The sequence below is a fragment of the Esox lucius genome, chromosome 7 (assembly GCF_011004845.1).
Source record: "Esox lucius isolate fEsoLuc1 chromosome 7, fEsoLuc1.pri, whole genome shotgun sequence".
Lineage (NCBI taxonomy): Eukaryota > Metazoa > Chordata > Actinopteri > Esociformes > Esocidae > Esox > Esox lucius.
Genome location: NC_047575.1, coordinates 31,997,165 through 32,021,395, shown reverse-complemented (window position 1 = coordinate 32,021,395; position 24,231 = coordinate 31,997,165). Strand labels below are relative to the sequence as shown.

Genomic DNA, 24,231 nt, shown 5'->3' with positions numbered 1-24,231 from the left:
TTTTTGCTTCATTCAACCTTCATAATTTTGTATAAGCGTACATGGTTAGTGTGTACATACTCCGCCTCATAGATTTAAAGCAATGAATCAGTGAATACACCCCCCCCAAGAATATTGGCATGGGTTATAGGGATTTTATAACGGACAGTTCATTCCTACAGTTGAATGAGATAAGAAGAATTAGAATGAGGAGAATTAGAGGAAGTCGTGGTGTTTTAACCACGTGCTGTCTCTTCAAACAGACCCACTAGGCTTGGACAGCCTCCAGCCCCTGTCCTCTGACTCAGCCACCCTGGCCATGCAGCAGGCCATGCTCGGGACCACCGACGACTCCATGGACGGCACCGAGGAAGAGGAAGAGGAGGAGGAAGAGGAAGGGATGGAAGAGGACGAGGAAGAAGAGGAGGATGAGGAGGAAGAGAGTGAGGGAGGGAGACACATGTCCGGCGGGAGTGGAAGAAGAGGGCTGGGCATGGAGCATAGAGAGGGAATAGAATAAGAAGAAGGGTCCGAGGACAACAACAACGATTGTGTTCATAGTTACCAAACAGACAGAAAAGTGACTAATGGGATCTCTGATAACAAACACTGATTTCTGTTGCACAACTTTTTGTTATGTGCGCAATAACACATTCGACCCGGCCCATACACTTCAAAAAAATGCTTGGCATTCTGGATGAGCCACCTTTAGGTTTTGCAGGATTTGGGTCGCTTTGTTGGGTTGTTTTCTTGAGAAAGAACATGGTTAGGTTATTGAGACATGACCCAGCCGGCCAGATCCGAAGACTGGGGATGCTTCGTAGGCTTTCATTTTGGCTACCTGTGGGAGTAGATGTAATTCCAGTAAATCTGTTATGTTGTCTTGTTATTACATATTTCAGTTAAGATTGACAGTTTTGTAGCTTTACTGAGGCTTACACAAGTTTATGATTTCCCTATGAGCCTATGCAAATTCCAACGTTGGTATGATTATCATTTTGTAACAATTTGTAAATAATAATAATGTTATTATTGTCATTTTAATATGTAATGTTGAAATTTGCAGTGTACAAGCATAACATGAGGAACAGAATTTTCATTTACTCTCACTGGAGGCCAAAATTTATATCTGAAAGCCACTCCCCTAATAAGCCATAACTCACTGAAAACTGTCAAGCCAGCATTTAAGTGAGTAAAAAAATAATGAAATTATGCTTATATTAACACGTTTTTGAGTAATGCCAAGATATTAAAGTTGCAGTGCAGTCTTAGTAATTCTATTCTCAATTCATCCCCATATGTTTAACAAATCACTGTGTGTGTTTGTGTAATACACACCGCTGATTGGCTGACAAGATGGTCTAGTGCCCTCCCACTTACCCCAATGAAAAGTCTGAAATTCTGTTTCTTATTTTTTTAAATAGCTTTTACTTAAAGTGCGGAATGATCATAGTTTTCACAACTTTAGATTACAAAAACAGTAAAAGCATGTCATTGAATGTTTGAGCTTTAGTGTTGGGTACTTAAGGCAACCCAACTGGGTTGGTTAAAATAACCTAACCTGTGTTCTGTCCAATATTTACCCATTGCTGGGATGTAACATTTCCCAAATTGAATAGTTCTGAACCCAGCATTTTTGAGGTTTTCTCTCTCCACCACCCACGCCTCCATATAAACCCATCAGTTGACTGACTTGTTCCTTGATTCAAGACAGAGACTAAATGGGCCTCTTGTCTTTTCTACCATGAATGTCTGTCTAGAAACTACAGATTGGTCCCATCAGACCTCTTAAGACTGAAGAGCCTATATTAGGATGAGGCTGAAGGTGTCCTAAAATGATTACTATACTGTGTGTGGACTAGCAGGACAACAAAATCCTCTTATGTTTTATTATGGATGAAATAGTTGACAATGAAAATTGTCATTGTATTGGGTTCCATGCTTTGGTATCATCCATGCCTTAGTCTATTCAAGTGACTCTGTGGTTCTCAGGTTGACTCTATAGAATCCATAAGCCCGACACTATCAATGTTTTCCACTGTTTGTTTTTTTTAACACTGATGACAAGCGATTCTTTGCTTCAGCAACATTTATGTTTTTGGGCATGATTTAAACATGATTTGCATCCAAGAGCAAAAACTGTTTTCTGTAACCAGTGTATACTGACAGCACAAAAGTATGTATATATTTTTTTTTTACACTTCCGTTACGTTGTTGAAGGATTGCATATTTATTCTTTCTCTTATAGCTCTCAGAAGTCGGGTCAAACCACACCATTTTATAGAACGCGCAGAGTTATTGTTGTGACATTTTGGAGGTATTGTAGTTGTGTGAATCTAAGTTACTAATGGCCAGTCAAGATGACAACATTTCTAGACTGGAGAATATTTTGAGGATTCACAGAAAATTGAGGATTCACCAAAAAAGAAAATGAGACATTTTAACACAAACTTAATTGAAGGTTTTAACTGCCACTTTAAAATCATGAGCCCCTCCAACTTGGACCTCTTAACTAATTCTAATCAACACATTTGTGAAGCTTTTTTTATTTCACAAACAGAATGGGTGTATTTTGCAGTTTGAATAGTGTATGCAATTCCTTCCCAGAGGTGCCAAAATTGAGTTTTTCAAATCCTCCTAGGGTCACATGCATGTAATTGGATTTCTGTAGTGTCTGTAATAGTGGATTCCAAAACACCATTTGCCAAATAACTTTACAATTTCCCCCAACAGCATATAGAGTCTTTAAGTCAAAATCCCATTGACCGTTAAGGGCCTTGCCTTTTTAATGTTAAAAAACACACCAAAATGTAGACCTTTATATAGGGCTGTCACTCACACAGTTATGATAGTAAGTACAGTTATTTCAACAGTAACGTTCCGTCTTCGGCCATTGCATGAAGTAGGAGAGGAGTGTGAGATGGGTACTCAGCCAATAACTGTACACGTTTTTGCAGCACCTGTCCAGTTTCGGGTAGAATCCATAATAGATACAGGTTCTGATGGAAAAGTGGTCAACAGCAAGCATGCCCAAGAAAGTTTTAAATCCAACTGTTCGTCGCTACCCCCACCTCCCCTTAATTTCACAAGATGGATGACAACATTTGGACGCTCACTGTCTTTTCAACTTCCTGTTTGCAGCAGCGTGTTGCCCAGCTGCCAGGCTGATTAGTTAGGCCAGGGATGCCCAACACTTTAGTTTTTTAAATATTATATGGCACTCATCTGCTGTGCTCAGTATGACAGTGCTGGCATCAATCAATTGGGCCCTGCTCAGAGGTGCAAGTGACCAGTGTTTCATCAGAATAGTCTCCTATTAAAGATACTGCGCAACATGCTGTTCCACCAGGTAAAATGACAGGCCATGGTAAAACTAGCAAGGTGGCTAAATACACAGCAAGACCTATTCCACTCTGGTCCACAAACCTGGGTTAAAAAACACTAAGTGAAGGGATCAAAGTACTCAATTCACAGAAATAATCTTTGGGGGAAAAAATCATATTTTAAGGAGAAGCCTGGATATTCAAAGAGAGCAGTACCATTTCGAGAATGATTGTCTTTTATGTGAAGGAAACTGTGAAGGCTAATTTCTTTTTGTGCTAAATGAAATCCACAAAATGGAGTCACCCATTTTCTGATGTGATGTCTAGAAAAGAAAATCCTATTTCTTGAATGTTCTTTGGTCTTTGTGAAGTATGTTCTTCATTATGAATTTTCTTGATTGCTTATTTTTTAAATGGTTCTTCCAGAGCAAGTGACGATAGGGACAGGTTTAATTTTGTTTATACACATTGTTGTCATAATCTATTGTGTTTCAATAGACCATTTTTAATAATTAAAAGAGATAAAAGCTACTAGTTTGAGTATCTTTTCTGAGGCAGAAACATTTGTATACATCCAGTTGTGTGATTTTGACAGTAATCAAACATCTTCCACTTACTTTGTACATATTACAGTTTTTCTCAATCGATTTGACACATTTCTCCAAACTCAGGTAACTGCTCTCATAACAGTCAACACCGTGATCTGAACACTTTGTAATTGTCCTAAACAGATTGGAACTTAAATTAAATGAAGGAAAATTGACAAATCACATGCATAATTTCCTCAAAACAGCGTGCACAAAATTCTCAAATGTTTTCAAAGTACCTCATAAACCCAACCAAACCTTTTTATATCAGGAAAAAATAATTGCAGCTCTTTTTATTGATCTTTACAAAAATCACAAACATTTGTGCACCATTTTCCACATTCTCAGTTGCAAATGGTTTGTTTCCAATCAGCCCTGAATTGATATCTGATGAGTTAATAATACACATAGCACAAGCAGTGCACATTTCCTAATTGTTTACACATATGTCTTAATTACAACAGCTAGAAAAGGGGAAAAGAAAAACAGCAAAGAAGAAGAATGAGATGCGGACGAGGTTTAAGAGTGAGAGGTGGTGGACAGGGCGGAGGGAGAGGAACAGTTGAGGAGGTAGAATGAGATGACAGGAAAGGAGTAGAGGGTATAGGAAGAGAAGGATCAAGAAGAGTTGAGGATGTAGGAGAAGCAAGAAGAGTTGAGGATGTAGGAGAAGCAAGAAGAGTTGAGGATGTAGGAGAACCAAGAAGAGTTGAGGAAGTAAAAAGTGTTGAGGATGTAGGAGAAGTAAAAAGAGTTGAGGATGTAGGAGAAGCAAGAAGAGTTTTGGATGTACTGTAGGAGGAGAAGAAGAGGGAGGAGTAGAGGGAGAAGAGATGCATAGATTGGAGGGCAATGGTTTAGTGGATAGAGCAAGAGAAGAAAATATAAGAAGACATGGACAGAGAGGAAGGTGAGGACAAGGTGTGAGAGGAAGGAGGAGAGGTAGAAGGACAGGGTACAGACATGTTTCAAATGAAATCAGAGCCACCCTTATTGACCATGTCATAAATCATAGTCTCTCCTTGAGAGAAGCTGGGCAGAGTTCAGTCCAACATTAACAGATCCACAGTGGCTTCAATTATCCGCACATTTCAGAGGGTAAGTAACTATGCCATTCTACTTCTACAGTGAGAGTCTATGTAGCCTTGTTTTACATAGTTCTAGTTTTGTACTGTAAATGTTCCTGCTTGTCCAAATATTATTCAGAAGTGAAGTTGGAAAACATTCAAGTGGACAAACAAGCCAGAGAGTAGACCCAGCAATTGTTTTTTGCGTTAGGTGGTAATTCGCCTTATTCACCCACGTCACTTCCTTTAAACCAAAACGAGGCTGTGGGGTACGGAAGTAACGTTGGCCTGCCCATCTGTCATAACGTTACCCATAGACATAATAAAGAGTAGACGCTGCATCGACCGCTACTGCCTACTGGCGCTGAGCCGTGGGACCGCCATCTTGGACCGGTCCGCCACTCCACTCAATGTAATCTGTTTTGGCAGGTAAAACGAGCTGTCAGCGCATTTAATTAATCATACCTCACTGAATACCTTACTGATTTTCACGTGGGTTTTTTTGCTGCAAAGGTCATACATGTAGCTATGACACAGTACACATGGTTCGGCGTATTTTAATATTCATAGTTTAATATTCATCAAAACTGTGAACATAATCCCCAAAAAGGGAGAAAAACAGGAACATTTCCAGTTTGACTATCATTCTGATTGAAACACCTAATGTGTAAATAGTGGCAGTAAAGTCAGAAATATATATTTCTCTCTCATTTCACAGCCCCCATCCCAAAATACACACATGGGTCCCAGTCTAAAATAGCAGGATGAAATGAAAAATGACAGTTTTTATTTAAACTGCACATTTACTTTGTTGAAACTCCCTTGAAAAGTCTGCAAACTTAATTAATGTAGCAATTTTCAAAACACAGTTACAAGTGCTTTTCAGAACCCAGAGGGAAAGAGATCAGGGCTAAGACAATCACAAGGACATAATGTAAAGATAAACTTCATTATACACAAGCTCACAAACCCAGTGTAAGGCAAAGGAGACCAACATTTGGATTCCTGGAGACATACACCATGAGGCTAGAGTTCATGAAACACAAAGAAACAGAGGTATTTACAGACCCACCAACACTTACAGCAGAATTCACATAAAATGTGACAGACCACTGTTTTCAGGCAGTTTTAAGCCATTGCTTTCAGTTTCAGTGTTAATCTTGTCAGAATGATGACAGATATGACAAAGATACTATGTGTGATGAGTAAGGTTAAAGTACAGATATAAAGCTTAGAATTAGTTTTGGGATGCTGGAATTTAGGATTAAAGTTTTGAATTGTCGTGGAACCACACACATGCACATGCTCTAAAACCTCTGAAAGAGGACAGTTCTTCCTCGTGCTCCCTTTCTGCAGTTCAAGAGAGGTGAGTTTGGTAATGTGGTGCAGCCTTATTTTGAGAAACACAGACACAACCAATGACAACAAGTCAGAATGATGGTTGTCGATGCCAAACTGAGTCTCCTCAATGTGTTCCCCAAGCAGAAAAACATCCCCTGTTCCAATCTCCTCCCGGACCATGTCTGTGACTGTCGACACCTTAGGAGATGGCATTGGTGAAGCTTGGCGGATCACCCTCACTGCAGCACTCAGCACCTTATTAAAATAATAATAAAAAAAAATACATATATTTATATAGTGCTTTACACAGGTGAGACACCACACCGAACCATCAGGCGGCTGAAGATGGCCTGGAAGTGCCGATGGATTGTTATTCCAGCCTCCTTATATGGAAAACAGGCACACAATAAATACATTACTCACAAGACAAAGATATTCATTAGGTATATTTTCAAAATTGTAATTAAAAGAACACCAACCCTACCTGACGCTCTGATTGAATTAAATAGGAGCTCCAAGGGATCTTGGCTGAACCTGTAGGTGAGCACATACCGCTGAACTAAATAATAAGCTTGTTTGAAAACCATTCTACTATCAGATGTTCTGTTGCCTTTATTTTAAGTGGGGTGGGTATGAGAAATGAGAGGTAACTTACTTTTATTAGGGTGAATTACACGTAAAAAATACACAGTGTTGGGCAAGTTACTTGGAAATTGCAGTGAGCTAAGCTATTAGTTACTCTGTCATGAATAAAGCTTCACTACACAAAAGCTACCACCCAGTCAAATGTAGCAAGCTAAGTAACACAAACACAGCAGTAGGCTAGTTCATTACATAGGAAGCTACTTTAAGTTGTGCTCATTTCACATGACAAGAAAATTAGCTTGTGTGGCCAAGCTACTTGGTAAATAAAGGAGTTACTACTATTGAAAAGTTACTTGATTCTGGAAATAGTGAAGCTACCACCAAAATACTAAGTTACTAGCTAAGCTAGTACTGCCCAACAATGATAATACCGTCTTTTATTTATATAAATATATAATTAGCTGGCCAGTGTTATACCAGTAATATTTGCTTTATTTCTACAATATCATTCTTGAGTCAGTTGTAATCTAAGTCAGTGTTATAGAATATGACTTATCAAGTCTCAGTTCGCTGGGTGAACATAAACATAGCCTAGCTAGCTGGATACGATTTCAGTACAGTAATATCAAAGATCCTTGCTCCTTCTCAACTCTCTGGTAATATTCTAGTCACAAAATACAACCAATAATACGGTAATGTTAAATCTTACTTGTGAAAGGTAATCCCCCGAGCCCTGCTTTCGATGGTCCGCCGATATGAGCAGAAGTATGCTCCACAGTGCTCTGGCATCGTTGCTTCTGCTGCTACGCAAATAGGCGTATGACCGGTCAAAGATGGCGGTCGTATTTCTCGCGCCCCAGCAGCCAATGCGGCGTCTACTCTTTATTATGTCTATGACGTTACCTACAATGCCGCCGCATTGTTGTGTTCCCAAATGTACATCTTCAAAGAGAAAGAAATCCTATACAAGTCAAACATTCCATCGTTTCCCAAAAGATCCTGTACTTTGCCGTGAATGGATTCATAATATAAGAAGAGATCCCGGTCGCCATTTCAAGGTAAGATATTAACATTAGTTTACGATGCTAACGTTAGCCATATTTATGTTAACTGTCATAGAGATAGCTAGCTAAACCTTCTGGCTAAATAGACATGACTTGATTAGCCACGAACCGGTCATTTTTAAGTTATAACAAGCGATGGGCTGATTCGGGGGTAACGTTAAGCAAGTAGTTGCTCTTTTTACTAGCCTGGTCAGCTAACGTCCTGCCATGGGTAGCGTGTCTTACAGCAAAATATAAACAAGACGTGATCTGTGCCTGTTTATGATAATAACCATTGCTAATCTAGACCATGTTAAGCACACAACTATGTATAAACAGTGGAAAAACAGCAAGCGTATTTGTTCTAGCAGTGGCACCACTCCGCAAACCGAGCAGTTTATCCACAGTCATGATACCTGAATGTTGTAAGGTGCCTCGTTTTTTCGCATTGAGCGAAAAGACTTAGCTCTCACACTGACTGTCTCGCTCCTCTTGACTGTAGGCAAAATAATTTATTGTTAACACTCAAAATAACAGTCAGGCTGGTGTGGTTAATATATCTTAACAATGCTTTGCATCAGCTTGTAATGTTGTCACGTCCTGTTGTTTTATCTAGCTAACAAACTAACTTCAACAGTAACGTTAACTAATGCTGATTTCAGAAAAAAGCTGTGATCGTCCGTGCATTACCTTCCACGTCATGCACATATCCCTCGATCCAGTTGCTGTATCCTTTAAGCAAAACAGCCCGGGGAATCATGCAGTCCTTATTGGCCCATTTTTCGACATAGTCCACTGTTATGTTGGGAAGACATGAAAGATTTGATGTCCACAAAGGTATGGCCATGATGATAGACGCCCGCTGCTGCGCTCTGTCAATGAACTTCCGGTTAGAGTGTACCCCCCCCCCAGCCTCGTTTTGGATTTCAAGATGGAGGCCCGGTGAATAAGGTCCATGAACCTTTAAACAGATTTTCCGAAACAGCGGCCCCACATGGCCAGTCAGTGCCACACACCACGGGCCACTTTCACATCTCATTCCGACCACAGACAGGTTTGGTGACAATCGGACAAACGGTTGCTGTGAAACTCACTTGCTTCCTCGGCTATAGATCATCTCTGCCAATTTTGGGAAGATTGGACAACATTTGCAACCTGTAAAAAAATTGGAGCTTTAACAGGAAGTTGAATATGGCGGAAAAACAAGATATTGGAGCTCGATGTTCCAAGAGGCAATTTTGTCACATTGTGTGATATGATTTGGGATTTCAGCTCAGAGAAGCACAAAGATATTTCTATTTGAAAAGCTCAAGTTTGACGACACACTGTAGTGCCCCCCAATGGCCAATCTTGCCCAAACATTTATTGGTTGTTGGGGGCCTATAAGACTTTCAATTCATCAAGTTTCATGGCGGTCAAGCATTTCTAAAAGCTTTAATTGATAGCTTGAATTTGATTGTTCCGTTGCGGTCACATGGTTTGGAATGCCGACTCCTTATTTGTTGTAGTACAAGAACCTATTGCACTCATGCAACTGAACTCGTTTGGTTGAAATATCTGTTTGCGTTTGGGAGTAATGAGCCATACACGTGGCTTTTTGGTATTGCGCCCCCATATGGCCGATTAGTGCCAAACACGGCAAGTCTCCTCTGGTTCTCCTTCCGAACATGCATAGGAAGTTTGGTGCCAATTGGACAAATGGAGGCTGAGATGCAACCTCACGTATAGAATGGCGGCATTGCCGCCATTTCTGTTTGGCTGTAACAGGCAACAGGCTGTAAAGATTTTGAAAATAAAAAATCCACCAAGTATCTTTTGTTACGCTTCGCCTGTAGATCATCTCAGGCCAAGTTTCGGGAAGAATGGACAAAATGTGCGACCTGTAAAAACCTTTTTCAAAGGTTTTTCACAAAATCCAAAATGGTGGAAAATCTAGTTAGGCGCAAATTAAAATGGCCTCTAGGAAGGTTGTTCAGCACGTGGTCATGCATCATATGACAGTGGTTTCATGTCTCTAGGCCAAACACAGCTTGAGTTATAAGCGTTTGGAAATCGCGACTTTGACCAGATGGTGGCACTAGAGGCATTGACCAATGGACACCAAAATCTTATTTATGAGTTTTGCAGAACACTCTATGGATGTGCCAAGTTACAAAAAAAGTTAGCCAGTAGAAGTTGGTAAACTTGCATAAACGGCGGAAGAAAGATAATAATAATAATAATAATAATAATAATAAATTAATAATAAAACTAAATTACAATAGGGATCAGGGACCTCTCTGCATAGTGCTGCATAAAGCATCCCCCATATTTTAGGATGGTGTTCCTTCAATCAATCAATCAAATGTATTTATAAAGCCCTTTTTACAACAGCAGTTGTCACAAAGTGCTTTACAGAGACACCCGGCCTTAAACCCCAAAGAGCAAACAACAGTAGTGTTGGATTTCAGTGGCTAGAAAAAAAACTCCCTAAAAAGGCTGAATTTTAGGAAGAAACCTAGAGAGGACCGAGGCTCAGAGGGGTGACCAGACCTCTTCTGGCTGTGCCGGGTGAGATATTAAGAGTCCAATTGGAATAATTTATAAATTTCTCTGGGCTAAATCCGGAGTCTATTTGATTTTAGACTAGGTCAAAATTATGACCAGGTGGACAAGGACAGGAACAGCAACGGGCCCCCCAAACCAGGTACTCCGCAGGTGTGGACCAGGACCTCATCTCCTCCTAAAATGTAAAACTGGAGGAGACTGAGAAAAGTTAGAAAGTGCATTCCTCATATCCCCCAGCACAATAATATAGCAGCGTAACACCTTGGAACTGAGACGGGGGGTCCGGCGACACTGTGGCCCTACCTGGGGGAGGCCCCGGACAGGGCCCAACAGGCAGGAAATCAATACACCCACATTGCCAGGCATCAACCAAAGGGACACCCACCAACCGTAACAACCCTGAAATGAGGGCAGAGTATTGCCAGCAGCATACAGCCCAATTGCACAAGTGCGCAACAGAGAGACAACAACAAGCCAGTGACTCTTCCCCCAAAAGGCATTGGAGGGAGGGCATCCCAGTGGCGACGAGAGCCCACCTGGCAAGACAGCAAGGGTGGACAGAATCAAGCCTACTGGTCACCTTCACGTCCCTGGCCAGGCTACACCTAATTATAAACCGTGCTGTAGAGATGAGTTTTTAGTAGACTCTTGAAAGTTTGCACTGAGTTTGCATTTCTAACCTTAATTGGTAGATCATTCCTCAGTAGTGGACCTCTATGAGAAAAGGCCCTGCCGCCAGCTGTTTGTTTAGAAATTCTAGGTACAATTAAAAGGCCTGCATCTTGCGATCGTACGTTACGTGTAGGTATGTATGTCTGGATAATTTCAGCAAGGTAAGTAGGAGCAAGTCCATGTATTGATTTATAGGTTAAGAGTAAAACCTTAAAATCAGCCCTAACCCTAACAGGCAGCCAGTTTAAGGACGCTAGGACAGGAGTAAGGTGTTCAAGTTTTTTTCAATTCTTCAATTGAAAATTAGCAGCACTAATTGAAGTTTATTTATTAACTTGTCTGGATAACCAGAGAGAAGAGTATTGCAGTAATCTAGTCTAGAAGTAACGAAAGCATGGATACATTTTTCTGCATCAGTTTTTGATAGAAAGTTTCTAATTTTTGCAATGTTTTGAAGATGAAAATAAGCAACCCTTGAGACATATTTTATATGTTCTTCAAAGGAGAGGTTAGGGTCAAGGGTAACGCCAAGGTTTTTTACAGTTTTTTGGGTTACCACCATGCAGCTGTCGGGGTTCACAGTGAGATCTGCTAACAACACTCTTTGTTTCTTGGGTCCTAAAACGAGCATTTCTGTTTTCCTTGAGTTTAAGAGCAAGCAATTCTCTGTCATCCATTTCCTAATATCTGGAACGCATGCTTCCAAAGTAGCTAATTTAGGGGCTTATCCATGCTTCATTGAAATATACAACTGTGTGTCATCAGCTTAACAGTGAAAGTTTACATTGTGATTTCGGATTACATCACCCAGAGGGAGCATATATAGTGAGAACTATAATGGGCCCAGATCCGAGCCTTGAGGAACACCAAAGCATACCTTTGACTTGTCAGAGGATATGCCATCCACACTAACAAACTGATATCTTTCAGATAAATAAGATTTAAACCAGGCTAGAACGTGTCCACGTCTCAGTACTATGATGGGATCTGAGTATTTCATAAATGTTATTTGTCTTTAGGAAGGCATTCAGTTGTTGGGAAACACATTTGTCTCTTTGAGAGGAACGGGAGGTTCGATATTGTAATTGTTTAATATGTTGGGATCCAGATTAGATTTTTTTTAGAATAAGCTTAATTTCCGCTATTTTTAGTGAGTTTGGTACACATCTGGAGGAAAGGGAGCAATTTATTATGTTCAACATTGGCTGAACTAGCACAGGAAATAACTCCTTAAGTAATGTTGTTGGAATCGGGTCTAGCTGAGAGTTTGTGGGTTTAGAACTCATTAAAAATTTAGTAAATGTGTTGAGCGATACGGTATCAAAAAAGTGTCCCCATTGACATCTGGTCAGAGAGGTTCAGGACATTTTTAGGACAACTGAGATTTTGAGGACCATAACTATTTAAGGAGGAGTCAGTTATTTGTTTTCTAATGGTGATGATCTTTTCATCAAAGTAGTTCATGTATTTATTACAACTAAAGTGAAGACCCACTTCACTTGCTAAGCTTTGCTTTTTTGTTAACTTTGCAACTGTATCAAAGATACATTTTTGATTGTTTTTGTTCACCTAAATCAGGTTGGAGAAATAAGCTGATCGAGCAGACGTGAGTGATTTTCGGTATTGTAGTGTACTTTCTATCCAGGCTAGTCTAAATACTTCCAACTTGGTGGAGTGACACTTTCGCTCCAATTTTCTGGAGGCTTGCTTAAGTGCTCTAGTATTGTCGGTGTACCAGGGAGCAAGTTTCTTGTTGCGTATTTCTTTTGTTTTTAGTGGTGCAACTGTATTTAGATCCTCGATTTGATCGTTTACAGATTTATTTACTCTGTCATTAATGAGCGAACTTGTAAGAATATCAAGGAATTTTTTTGTAGTCCGAGAATTTATAGTATGGCTTTTGAAACTCATTGTTTGCGGAGTAAGTGGATTTCTTGTTTTAACGGTAAATGTAATAAGACAGTGATCCAATAATCCAGGATTTTTTGGGGGAAATTATTAGATCTACAATATCTATTTCTCGTGACCGGACTAAATCTTAGGTGTGATTGTGGCAATGTGTTGGACCTGAGACATGTTGGATAAAACCCATTGAGTCAATTATGGCTTCAAAGTCTTTTTGAAGAGGATCATTGGACTTTTCCATATGAATATTGAAATAGCCAAAAATTAAAATACTAACTTTCTACCATATTCTCCTTTCCTGATTCCAATTGAGGAGCTCTTCTCTTGGATGTGAAAAGTATATGATCACAACCCTTACAACCAAGTAAGTCATCTTCAAGCAATGGAAGAGGCCTGTGAAGAAATTGAAGCACTAGCATGTCAAGGATGGATCCAGCATTTACCAAGTTTTTTCCCATTATGCATGACTCGTGAAAATATATTCTGTGATGTTCATGAAATTTTCTGGCCAGATGTAATTGAGGCTGGATCAATAAAGTTAACTGATTCAACGATTGCAGTACATTAATTCATTTATTTACTTATGTAATTATCTACATATAAAAAAATGTAGGGGTAGAAAACTCATTGTTATACAACTGAACTCCTCATTGAAGAACACAAAAAAAAAAAAAACATTCATTTATTCTACAGCTGAATTTTTTATCAACTCAACCGACAACACACTTGTAGTTTTGATGTTAGTATTTATTTTAAATAAATGCATTGCTAGAATAAAATGCAGTGCTTCATTATGCAGTGAATGTTGACCTGTTTCGCCAACATAAGAGTGTGTTTAGTTTGCTGTGTTAACTGTTTTGAGAGCAGTTACATGAGTTTGGAGAAATGTGTCAAATAGATTGGGAAAAATTGTAAGACAGCCTTAGTCTCAGCCTATCACTGTCACTGTAAGGGGATAACAGTGAATTTTTGAAGTTTACATCATAACATCAGTACAGGATCATGACAGTGTTATAGCCCCACCCTCCTCCCTGTGGCAAGAATGGGAATTGCAATTCCAATAGCAGTGCAATGTCATATTTCAGTAAATGTATCTGTAATAATGGTGAAGTGGTTATTTTATCTACATAGCTCAGGCTGTACACTGTTAAAGTTGTGAGGAAAAAAAACATGTTGTCATGAATGTGTGGCTGTTGCTCATTGTTAAGTCTTGCTCTATTGCTCCTGTTGAACCCAGTCAAATCCCCTGTAGCATGCTGAGAGTAACCCAATGCTCTGGGGATCCAAATAACTGCTGGGCCTCTGCTGTTCAACCGGGAAAGACCACTAGAGTTAACCTCGCCAGTATTAAAGAATAACCACAGGTCTCCTTCTTAACTCAAATCCTCCCCCAGAATAACCTCACAAATTACAGATGAAGCACAGACTAAGCAGCCTCAGTGTAAAACAACCTCCCACATCTTTTTTGTCTCTCCTCTACCCACTGGTTGGTAATCAAGCCTATAGTTTAGCCTTGCTGGAGTACCAGACAAATCCATACCCACTTCTTCATTGTGGTGACCCATGTAAGTAAAGATTATCACTACACATTTTGCTGAATATTCTAGAATGTTAAGATATTCAGTAGATGTCTGGTATACATTGATTTCAGACATTCTGCTGTTCATCAGTATTATAGACACACACACAGAAACCCAAACATTTGTATTTCTATCCTTTTTACATTCACATACCCTATTCTCAAGCAACAATCCTAACCCTAACTAAAACCTTAAAATAACCCTAACCATAACTTCAGTAGCTTAATCTTTATGCCTACACTCAGGTGCCTGAACCTAAACCAAGCTAGTAATATAACCCCAATTCTAGCACTAATCCCAAATGTAAATTCTACCCTAAACCTAACCTGTAAGCGGGCAATATATTCTTTTTCCTGTGGAGATCTGGCAAAAACCTTTTGGGGATAAGAGACCTGGAATAGACTATAGATCTGGATCACACACACACATTCCATGATTGCTGTAACGTTACCATTAGGCGCTATGGCAAATGATTCAACATCATTACCATTCATCTTGTTCCTCTATGTCCTAGTAGCAGAACTGAAATAACTACAGCAGGCAGGGCCAAACTGTACTCGCCATCCTCCGTATGAGCTTCAGCAGCCCTGGAGCCAGTCTGAGATATAAATAGGAGGGAAAATAACAGAGTGAGAAAAAGCCACTGGTGCTGAGGCCTTGTTTGAAGTGTGTCTCCGGTTGGGACCTCAGTGGAGAGGCAGGGCAGTGTGACATAGGCACACAGACATAGACATACAGACATATGCACACAGACATAGGCACACAGACATAGGCACACAGACATAGGCACACAGACATAGGCACACAGATATAGGCACACAGACATAGGCACACAGACATAGGCACACAGACATAGGCGGACACATATATATGTGCACATTCATAGACAGACACACACACACACAGTCACCCCCACACCCCTTTCACCCCACACACACATCCCCATACAGCAGTCACCCCACACCCCTTTCACCCCACACACACATCCCCACACCCCTTTCACCCCACACACAGTCAGCCTAACACCCCTTTCACCTCACACACACATCCCCACACAGCAGTCACCCCACACACACATCCCCACACCCCTTTCACCCCACACACAGTCACCCCCACACCCCTTTCACCCCACACACACATCCCCACACTGCAGTCACCCCACACGCACATAGTCACCCCCATACCCCTTTCACCCCACACACACATCCCCACACCCCTTTCACCCCACACACAGTCAGCCTAACACCCCTTTCACCTCACACACACATCCCCACACAGCAGTCACCCCACACCCCTTTCACCCCACACACAGTCACCCCCATACCCCTTTCACCCCACACACACAGTCACCCCAATACCCCTTTCACCCCACACACACATCCCCACACAGCAGTCAGCCCAGTAGGAACCACCACCTCCATCTGGGAACTAGCACACAGCAGAACTCGTCCCTTGTAATTAAAAAATAACATAGAAGCAGAGGCCCGGCCCAGCCCAGCCCAGTCCAATCCCAGTCTCTCATTTAGCAAGGCCTACTGGACTACTTAAGAGCCTCGCCAACTTAGCTCTGGCCTTTAGAGGGTCATTTGGTTTCATAGACTCACTGGATTCCCACACTGGAGTTACTGTAAGAGCAAGTGGATTGAAGGTAAAGTGGAAGCTGTTTTTATATTTATAGATGTGGAATGTAAATTATTGAAGGCCTTTTGACATGGACATAGAGGTGTATACAATATGTGATATTTATTATGGGACTTTGGTTGCCATCTACACTGGTGTCAAAGGAAGGCATTTCTGATACATTTTTTATTAGTTATGATGAACAACAGTTAATACCAATTGTATTTCTCAGACTGGATATTGCAACTATAATGCTAGTTGCATTAGATAGTCAATCTGAAATCTGTGAGAATGATTAAACAAAAAACCTTAGGAAAAAATAGAAAGTACACTCTAACACTATACAGGGTAGGAAGAAAAGGCTTTCCTGGTGATAACCCAGAAGCTCTTGGTTGCCATTTGCTATTAGATCTCAGTTCCATTCATAAAACTCTTGCTGCCAGTTTGGATTTAATTCTGAATGCTCAAATACAGATCTGTACAAGGGTAAATGTCAGTGCTGTCCATGGACTGAGGTTGAAGTCAATTCCACATTTCTGTCAACATTTCCTCCAGGCGTCAACATGTCCATTGCTAATGCGGCCGCCCAGGCCATGCTGTCAGATGCCCTGCTCCGGGATGGTCCAGGGGGCAGCCACACCGCTCACCTGGAGCTGGAGCTGCCACTTGACAGGGTCATCAAGTTTGTGTCCGTGGGGCTGCCTTTGCTGTTAGTGTCCATGGCCTTCGCTCGTGAAATCTCTATTGGTCAGTGTCTTCCTGTCTCTCGCTTCGTTACTCTTTCCAACAGTAATTTTTTTTTATTGGCATGGTAAACATTTGTTTTCATTTAATCAATCTATCTATCTCCTAGTTCTTTTGTTATTAAACATATTCAGCATGTTCTCTGGTATGATTTACTTTCTTGTCGTTTTGACTGTTCCTTTTCCTTTATTTTCTAATTCTTAATGACTCTTCACCATTGTCTTTTCACTTTCTCATAATTTTAGTCATTCATTTCTACTCTGTGATTTTTCATTTTGCTGTGCATGAATGAGAAACTATGACTGTTTTCTCACTACGATAGTTTTATTTAGATTACTTATTTTGTAGTGTGAATGAGCAACACTATAATCGTCACACATCCAGAGGTTACTTCCGAGGTTACGTGAGACATTTTCCGGTCAGATACTCCTCTCAGCTATTGAGCTTTAAAGACGATGTCTTAGCAATGTCTCCATGTATGAACAGAATCAGAAAGAAATTAAAACATCTCACACTGGAACCTCAAAAACAGTTGACAGACAGACCTATATTAGTTACAAGGTAAACATAGTGAGTTCATACTCTGGCCAATAACAAAATGTGTTGCCTCTTGTGCACGGAGTGTTCATCATTACAGAATCGAAAATTGTATTTCCATATTAGTTAAAAATGACATTTTTGAGCATTATGAGACCAGGCAGTGGTATCAGACATCCACCTGTCCAGCCCAGCGCTGAGGCAGTTGCACTGCCCTCTACTGGACTCTAGGGATTGTACGCCACAAACAGGAATTGAACACCTGGCAACATATCCTAAAACATTCCAAAGGAAGTCTTAACGTTTTACAGCATGAATAAAATCCTCATGTTTTGACATGGCTAGCCTTGTTCCACTTCCACCATCATACTAACCCACCAACGTGAGTAGTAGTGCCACACAGAACACGCTACAATAAGGCAATCTTATTTTCTTGTTAAATTGGCATTGAGCAAATTATCATCTTTTCATTGAGTTGGCCTACTGTATAATCAGCTGCTACGTATGCTAATTGGCTGTTGGGAGCTAAGAGCAGCAGTGCTCTATTTTAGTCAGATGAGAAGATATTTTAATTAACTGGAAGATGTTGCAAAACTGAGATATGTCTTGGAAAAATTGCATGGATCTTGGCCCACCTTATCTAGCTTGTTTTGTTGTCTGCTTTATCTTTCATTGATTGCACTGTCTAGTTGTTGTCTGTTGTGTGCACCTGCTGCAGCAATCAAGATTCCTACCAACAGCTACAAATAGCAGCTGGGGGAAAAGGAGACTGTGGACAATGTGTAACAAGAAAGATAGGGATGGCAATAAGGGTTCTTTGTCAAACTGTCTGTGGTAGCAGGAAACATGCTCTTGTAGCTGTCTCTTTTGCTTTGCAACCAAACAGTTTTGTAAGACAAATTCCATTTAAAATCATCCGTGTCCAGACTTAATTTTTTTCAAAGGAACTTCTATTTTTGTGGGGACCTCAACATTCCAATTCGAAATCCTATTTTCCCTAACCCATAACCCTAAACATAACACTATCCTTAACTACTCAATCTAAACTCTACTCTAAATTCTAACCCTAACCCAAAGTGTAAGTTTTAAAAGAAACCTTACTCCTAAGCTGAAAATAGGGACTGGAGAAATGTCCATACTGTACATAGTAGAATGTTCCTTGTTTTACAATCCTTGTGAAGCGATTTAGTCTCCACCAAAATAGTTGGTAAACAATGCAAACATACTGTACACACACACACACACACACACACACACACAGAGGATATTATTAGTTATCTGTAATAATTCAGCATAAGCCTACTCCATGTCCTGTCAGTAAATTGATGGTTGGGTGTACTTATTTTAGGAGACTCTCACAGATGTTGAGGCTGTCTTTAAGAACAGGGTGTCTTGTATTTAACTATGTGTTTCCTCTGAAGTGGAATGGGCACACCCATTGCCCTGCCCACACTACTGTTGGAAGAAGGGAAGGGTGTGGACCACTGGTTTTTTGGTTCAGTGTATTTATATTCATCTTTTATATATACATCTGTAAAAGACTCACACATTAGGAGAGTAATACCACCCTGTTTTAAAAACAATAATTTATTATTATTGACATAATATATTGTTCTGGAACTTTTTAAAAACTCTCTCTGTGGTGTTTCTGTGCAGGCGAGTACTAGTACCCTCCATAAGTACTGCTTCAAAATGTTGCTGTACACTCCAGTGCATGTAGAAATACAATTAAAGGGGGAATATGAAGCCAAAGTACAGAATGTCACCTTTCAGTTTCTACACTGTTGAATCAACTAAGAATAATAGACCTGTCAGTGTTCCACCACCCCATTTTGTGAGCGTGTTCCTATTTAATAAACACATGCTCATAATAGATACAGTAATAAAAATAGAGAAATAAAACAATGTTGTAGGAATAAAGTTACATTAATCAGATATATAATATCAGATCCATATGAACAAAAACAAAAATACATGCAGCTTCCAAATGAATGAATAGGTATCTAGGTTGAAATCCTTGGTAATGTTAATCTGTTTTGAAAGTTAGTTAACGTTGGAAAAGGTAGCCAGCTGTGTTTTCACCTATGACAGTGGGGGAGCATCCCATCCTCCTGGACCTGGTGTGCACATTAATGCATCTGTATGTCTATGAAAATAACATTTCTGACTGAACTACTGCCACTGTTGAGCTAAAAATAGTTCTGATTTCTATGTATTTTTTCTTCTAGGCCCACAGATCAGTTGTTTTCCCCCCAACAACTTCACAGCCAAACAGGCAGCATATGTGGACACATACTGCTGGGACTCCCTGATGCACCATGAGTTTGACACTGATGGAAACTTTGAGGAGCGATCTCTCTGGGTGCACAAGGTACAGTACGTACTGGTGTGTCATAATGGAGAGACAATTGCACAATCCACAATGGGAAATGTATTGCAATACTCAAAGGGTGGATTGTTTAGTAATGTGACAAGGAAAAACAATGTCATCTTTAACCATCCCTGATTTCATATTCTCCAATAAAACATTGCAATTTGCCCCCACTTGAATGCAATGCATGAATTCAATGCAAAATGTTTTCCATTTCCATCATCAACACACAAGGACCTACGTATAACAGAGTGTATGTCAGCTGATCATGCAGACTTCAGGGATTTAACATGGCAAGGAGCTGGATAATGAGACTAACTGAAGTGGATGAAAATCATTGCTATATTGGATAGATTTTGTGTATAATGGTATTTTGCAATGTGTTCTAAATATTCTTGATAGAAACCCTGCTGTTTTAAAAGGGCAATTTAAAGAATTCTCCTGAAATAACATTGTTACTAATTTGACAGGACATGGAGAACTTGAGATTTCTGTTTCTGAGAGCATTAACAATTCATTACCCATTCCAGCCATGTCATTTTAGAGGGATTCTATTAATATGAAATAAACAGTTCTATAAATACTGGGCTGTCCAAGGACGATGGATCACATGCTCATGGTTATAATGATAGCTGTGCATCCATTTGTGTATTTTTGTTTCTTTTGGTACAGTCTTTTCAGATGGGGTTGAAGAAAAGCTGTTTTTGCGTGTCTATTTCTGTATGCTTTTGTGCATTTGTGTGTACAGTATGTGTTTGCATGAATGTGTTTCTACGCACAGTAGTACAATACACTCTTTTGGAGTTTAATGTGAGTAGATATATAAAAGATTCTCTGCATAGTTTTACATAAAAAAAATTAAATTCTTGGTTCCTTATTGTTGCAATTAAGAGCAACAACTAAAAGTAATTAACATTTATAAATAATAAATTGTATAAATAATACATTTTTTAAATAATGTCACTGTAAATCACTCGTGTTCTCATTTCTCTGTCTTCACTTGTTCATTCTACTTCCCTGAACTCCTCGCTTTCTCTTCCTTTCATATTCTCCCCCCCCACACAGATGTTTCCGTACTCTCTGTTGGCCATGGCCATGATGATGTACCTACCAGCCCTCATCTGGCGTTTCCTGGTCATACCGTCGCTTGGCTCCGACCTGCTTTTCATCATTGATGAGATGGACAAGTCTTATAATCGCTCCGTGCGATTGGCTCAGAGCATCCTAGACATGCGTCAGAACACCCAGAACCCCCTTACCTTCCAGGCCGAGCTTGAGAGGTGAGTGTGGTGAGGCAGATCGTAGGATAGAGACATTTTTATTTATTTATTCAAACCTAATATAATCCTTTATATTATTATTTCTCTAAATGTGACAGTTAGGAAATACAATATGTAGGGGCTTAGATGTTGGGCTTTATTTGCAGTGTGAAAAACAATAATATTCTAAATATTTTTTTATCCTCCATATCCACTTACTATCCACAGTATTCACATATTTTCCTAAGCCTGCCATTCTTTGTCTCATCCAAATAATCTGCCACATCACGCTGATTATGCATTTTACTCTGTGTATATCCCTACTTACTTATCAAAAGAAATCTGGATAGGGCTTTTTACATTAAACTTTAACGAAAAATAACATAAAACTGTGAGCCAGCTGTTCTCTTACCCATTTCATCCATGGTCTCTTCTAGGGCCAAGCGGAAGCGTTACTTTGAGTACCCCTTACTGGAAAGGTATATGCAGAGCAAGCACAACTCCTACTTCCTGGTCAGCATGCTCTTCCTACGCGGCTTCCTCCTGCTCACCTTCATGTCCACTGCCTGCCTCTACCTCATCTACTTTCACCTGTCCGCCTTTCTCCAGGATGAGTTCAGTTGCTTTGTCCGCACCGGACTGCTGCGTGATCAAAACTGGGTGCCTGAGCTTGTCCAGTGCAAGATGACAGGCCAACTGGTCTTTCAGGTGATTAGCGTGGCTAATGGCGCTATATACATCCTGCTGGTGCCTATTGTGCTGTTCAGCTTGGTCCGTCTCTTCTGCTGGGATACAACTTTATTGTCAGTCTACGAGGTTCTCCCTGCACTAAGCCTTAACAGTGGTCGCAAGCTGGGATGCCCACTAAATGACCTCAACGTTCTGCTGCTGTTTCTGCGTGCTAACGTGGTGCATCTGCAGTCTTACGGCCGGCTCAGGGCTGTGTGCTCGCTGGCGCCTCCACAGATTGGGAAGGGGAATGGCGTGAAGGGAGCAGGCATGCTGACCGCCGAGGAGATCGAGGAGATGGCAGAGGCAGCGCAAGAGATGCAGGAGGAGGCGGAGGAGTTACAGGAAGATGGGAAGCTTAACTTGGTGGATATCATGACTATCTTGGGAGCAGCTCGAGGAAATGTGGTCAACTGCACCGAGTCCAGGCCTCTTGTGGAGGAGAATATGAGTCTGGGTACCGTAACTCTTATCTACACACTCAAACGTGTTCTGCTAGTGGGATTGTTTGTCTATATTGTTTGGGATGTTCAGAAAATTATAAAGTGACGGAACTCTCTTTGGGATACTACAGGAAAGGGCGGGACAAGGCTAAGCAGTTAAAGCATCTGACTAGTAAACAAAAGGTTGCTAGACAGCATCACCAAGCCAGCAAAGTGAAACATAAGTTTTTCTTGCATTCAGCAAGGCAGTTAACCTTCTGGATGAGAGTGTGTACTAAATGACTAAAATGTATATATGTAAAATTAAGTTCAAATAGATTAGTAAGCGACTGTACTTTCACAAGATACCAGAGTAAAATATTTTAATTAAACAGCTTATATACTCTTACTGAATATTGGATGAGAAGGTAGTAATAGTAAAGTACCACTCTGGTAGAAAGCAATAATGAACATCAAAACCAAAATATTAGGTGTAGTAAATACACATGTAACCACTGTATATGCAACTTTTTATTTTGCGCAAGTGTTAAGTCATCATTTGCAAACAGATACACTAAATGTATAGGGAGCTCTTTTTTTTTGCTCACCGCAAAATAAGAGTTATCCCACACAATTCTTTATCTCACAAAAGCCACTGTCCATAACATACAGTATGTTCTTTGTAACTGTGATACAAATACGCTTTACACAAATAATATTTTCCACAATTTATTTTTATTGTCATAGTTCCAGTAGGTCTCATATTATTTGTTTGAGAGTATCCCGCTTGACCAAACAGCCAATAATTCTAAAAGAGGCTTTCAGGAGCTAAAGCAAGAGAGCAGATTCAATTTGTGGTCCTTCCCACTCCTAACTCCCCTCTCTGTCTCCTTACAGAGCCAAACCACCAGGGGTACCATGAGTTGAAGGAGACTGCATCATGTAATCATTACTAAACCACCAATGGACTGAACCATCAATGTGATACCAATCTGGGGATAGAGGGGAACCAAACCTGCACCTTTGTTCACAAAAATATATTTTGTCCAATCACTTCGGTAAAAGCTGTTATGTTACTGGTCCAATTACAAATTATTTGGCTCCTTATGTAAACAGAACCTAACCAGGTTTGGAAGAGTTGTAGGTTTGGAAGACTTTTAACCCAGAAGAGAAATGAAGGAAAGGGTTTTGATCCAATTGTTCCACAAAGCCTCTATTAGAAATAAAAGCTTGGTTATTCAAGGCGTTGCTCATTGTGTGACTGCGATTTTGTGTTGTTAAGACTCAACCTCTCACATCCTGTTTTCCTTTATGGTAATGCTATTTACTGTAATTTGTGATTTGTCAGCAGGTAAAGTGTGTTAAACATAAATGTGTTTTTGTTGTATGTAAATTAATAAAACTGTAATAAATAAAGTTGATTTTAAGACTGTTCTTAACGCAACAACTGCTGTAGGACATTTAGAGGTTTGGTTGACAATGCATTTTAAACAAAATGCCTCTGAAAATTGAAAAGGTTTGACCAATTAATACAATTAAACAGAATTCAAAAGTTCTTACTCTCTGAATTTGTAAAATGTTATTAAGGAGACAAAGCTGATATGAAACATTTAGAAAGCTAAATGGATTTTGAGGATTACAGGAGCACCAATCTTCTTTCTGTCCAGACAAGGACAAAGGCATCAATAAATGCATGACAGGACCTGACCTAAAATGTAGGTGTTCATTTGAGCATCCATCAGGCACTACAAGTCTACAGAGAAATCCCATTTGACAGATGTGCATCGGTGGCACCAGGCTGTCAAATCTCGGTCATGTGGTGATGTGTTGTTTTTTCATGTGAAACATCACCCTCTAGTGGTCTGGAAGAGCAATGCATCTATCATCAAGAGCTGTGCCATACAGTATTAACCAAGGTTG

At 40.1% G+C, this 24,231-nt stretch overlaps 2 protein-coding genes across 6 annotated transcripts in view; both read left to right on the top strand.

Moving 5' to 3' along the window:
* pknox2 (pbx/knotted 1 homeobox 2) overlaps positions 1-3,846 on the top strand; it is a 110,283-nt gene extending 106,437 nt beyond the window's left edge. For 3 of the 4 annotated variants that reach the window (XM_013134619.4, XM_020048371.3, XM_020048370.2), the window contains one exon: positions 243-3,845. In XM_013134619.4, coding sequence (XP_012990073.1) covers positions 243-499 — 257 coding nt within the window. In that variant the 3' untranslated portion in view covers positions 500-3,845. Of the gene's footprint in view, positions 1-242 lie in introns of all 4 variants that reach the window. The other variant, XM_034293195.1, reaches the window with a different exon arrangement.
* A 3,953-nt stretch (positions 3,847-7,799) lies between these two features.
* Positions 7,800-23,721, top strand: panx3 (pannexin 3). 2 transcript variants are annotated; one of them, XM_020047950.2, is made up of 6 exons: positions 7,800-7,940; positions 16,805-16,996; positions 19,759-19,901; positions 20,967-21,181; positions 21,598-22,346; positions 23,209-23,721. In XM_020047950.2, the coding sequence occupies exons 2-6, from the start codon at positions 16,813-16,815 to the stop codon at positions 23,265-23,267; spliced, it is 1,350 nt and encodes a 449-aa protein (XP_019903509.1). In that variant the 5' UTR covers positions 7,800-7,940; positions 16,805-16,812; the 3' UTR covers positions 23,268-23,721. The 2 variants fall into 2 exon arrangements, with proteins under 2 accessions (XP_019903509.1, XP_010897380.1); XM_010899078.2 differs by lacking the exon at positions 7,800-7,940 and adding an exon at positions 16,221-16,277.
* The last annotated feature ends 510 nt before the right edge of the window (positions 23,722-24,231 follow it).

Excerpts from the sequence above, each read along its gene's own strand:
- panx3 (XM_020047950.2), top strand. The coding sequence starts at position 16,813 with ATGTCCATTGCTAATGCGGCCGCCCAGGCCATGCTGTCAGATGCCCTG. Across the intron at positions 16,997-19,758 it reads CGCTCGTGAAATCTCTATTG|GCCCACAGATCAGTTGTTTT; the intron begins GTCAGTGTCTTC and ends TTTTTCTTCTAG. Across the intron at positions 19,902-20,966 it reads GATCTCTCTGGGTGCACAAG|ATGTTTCCGTACTCTCTGTT; the intron begins GTACAGTACGTA and ends CCCCCCACACAG.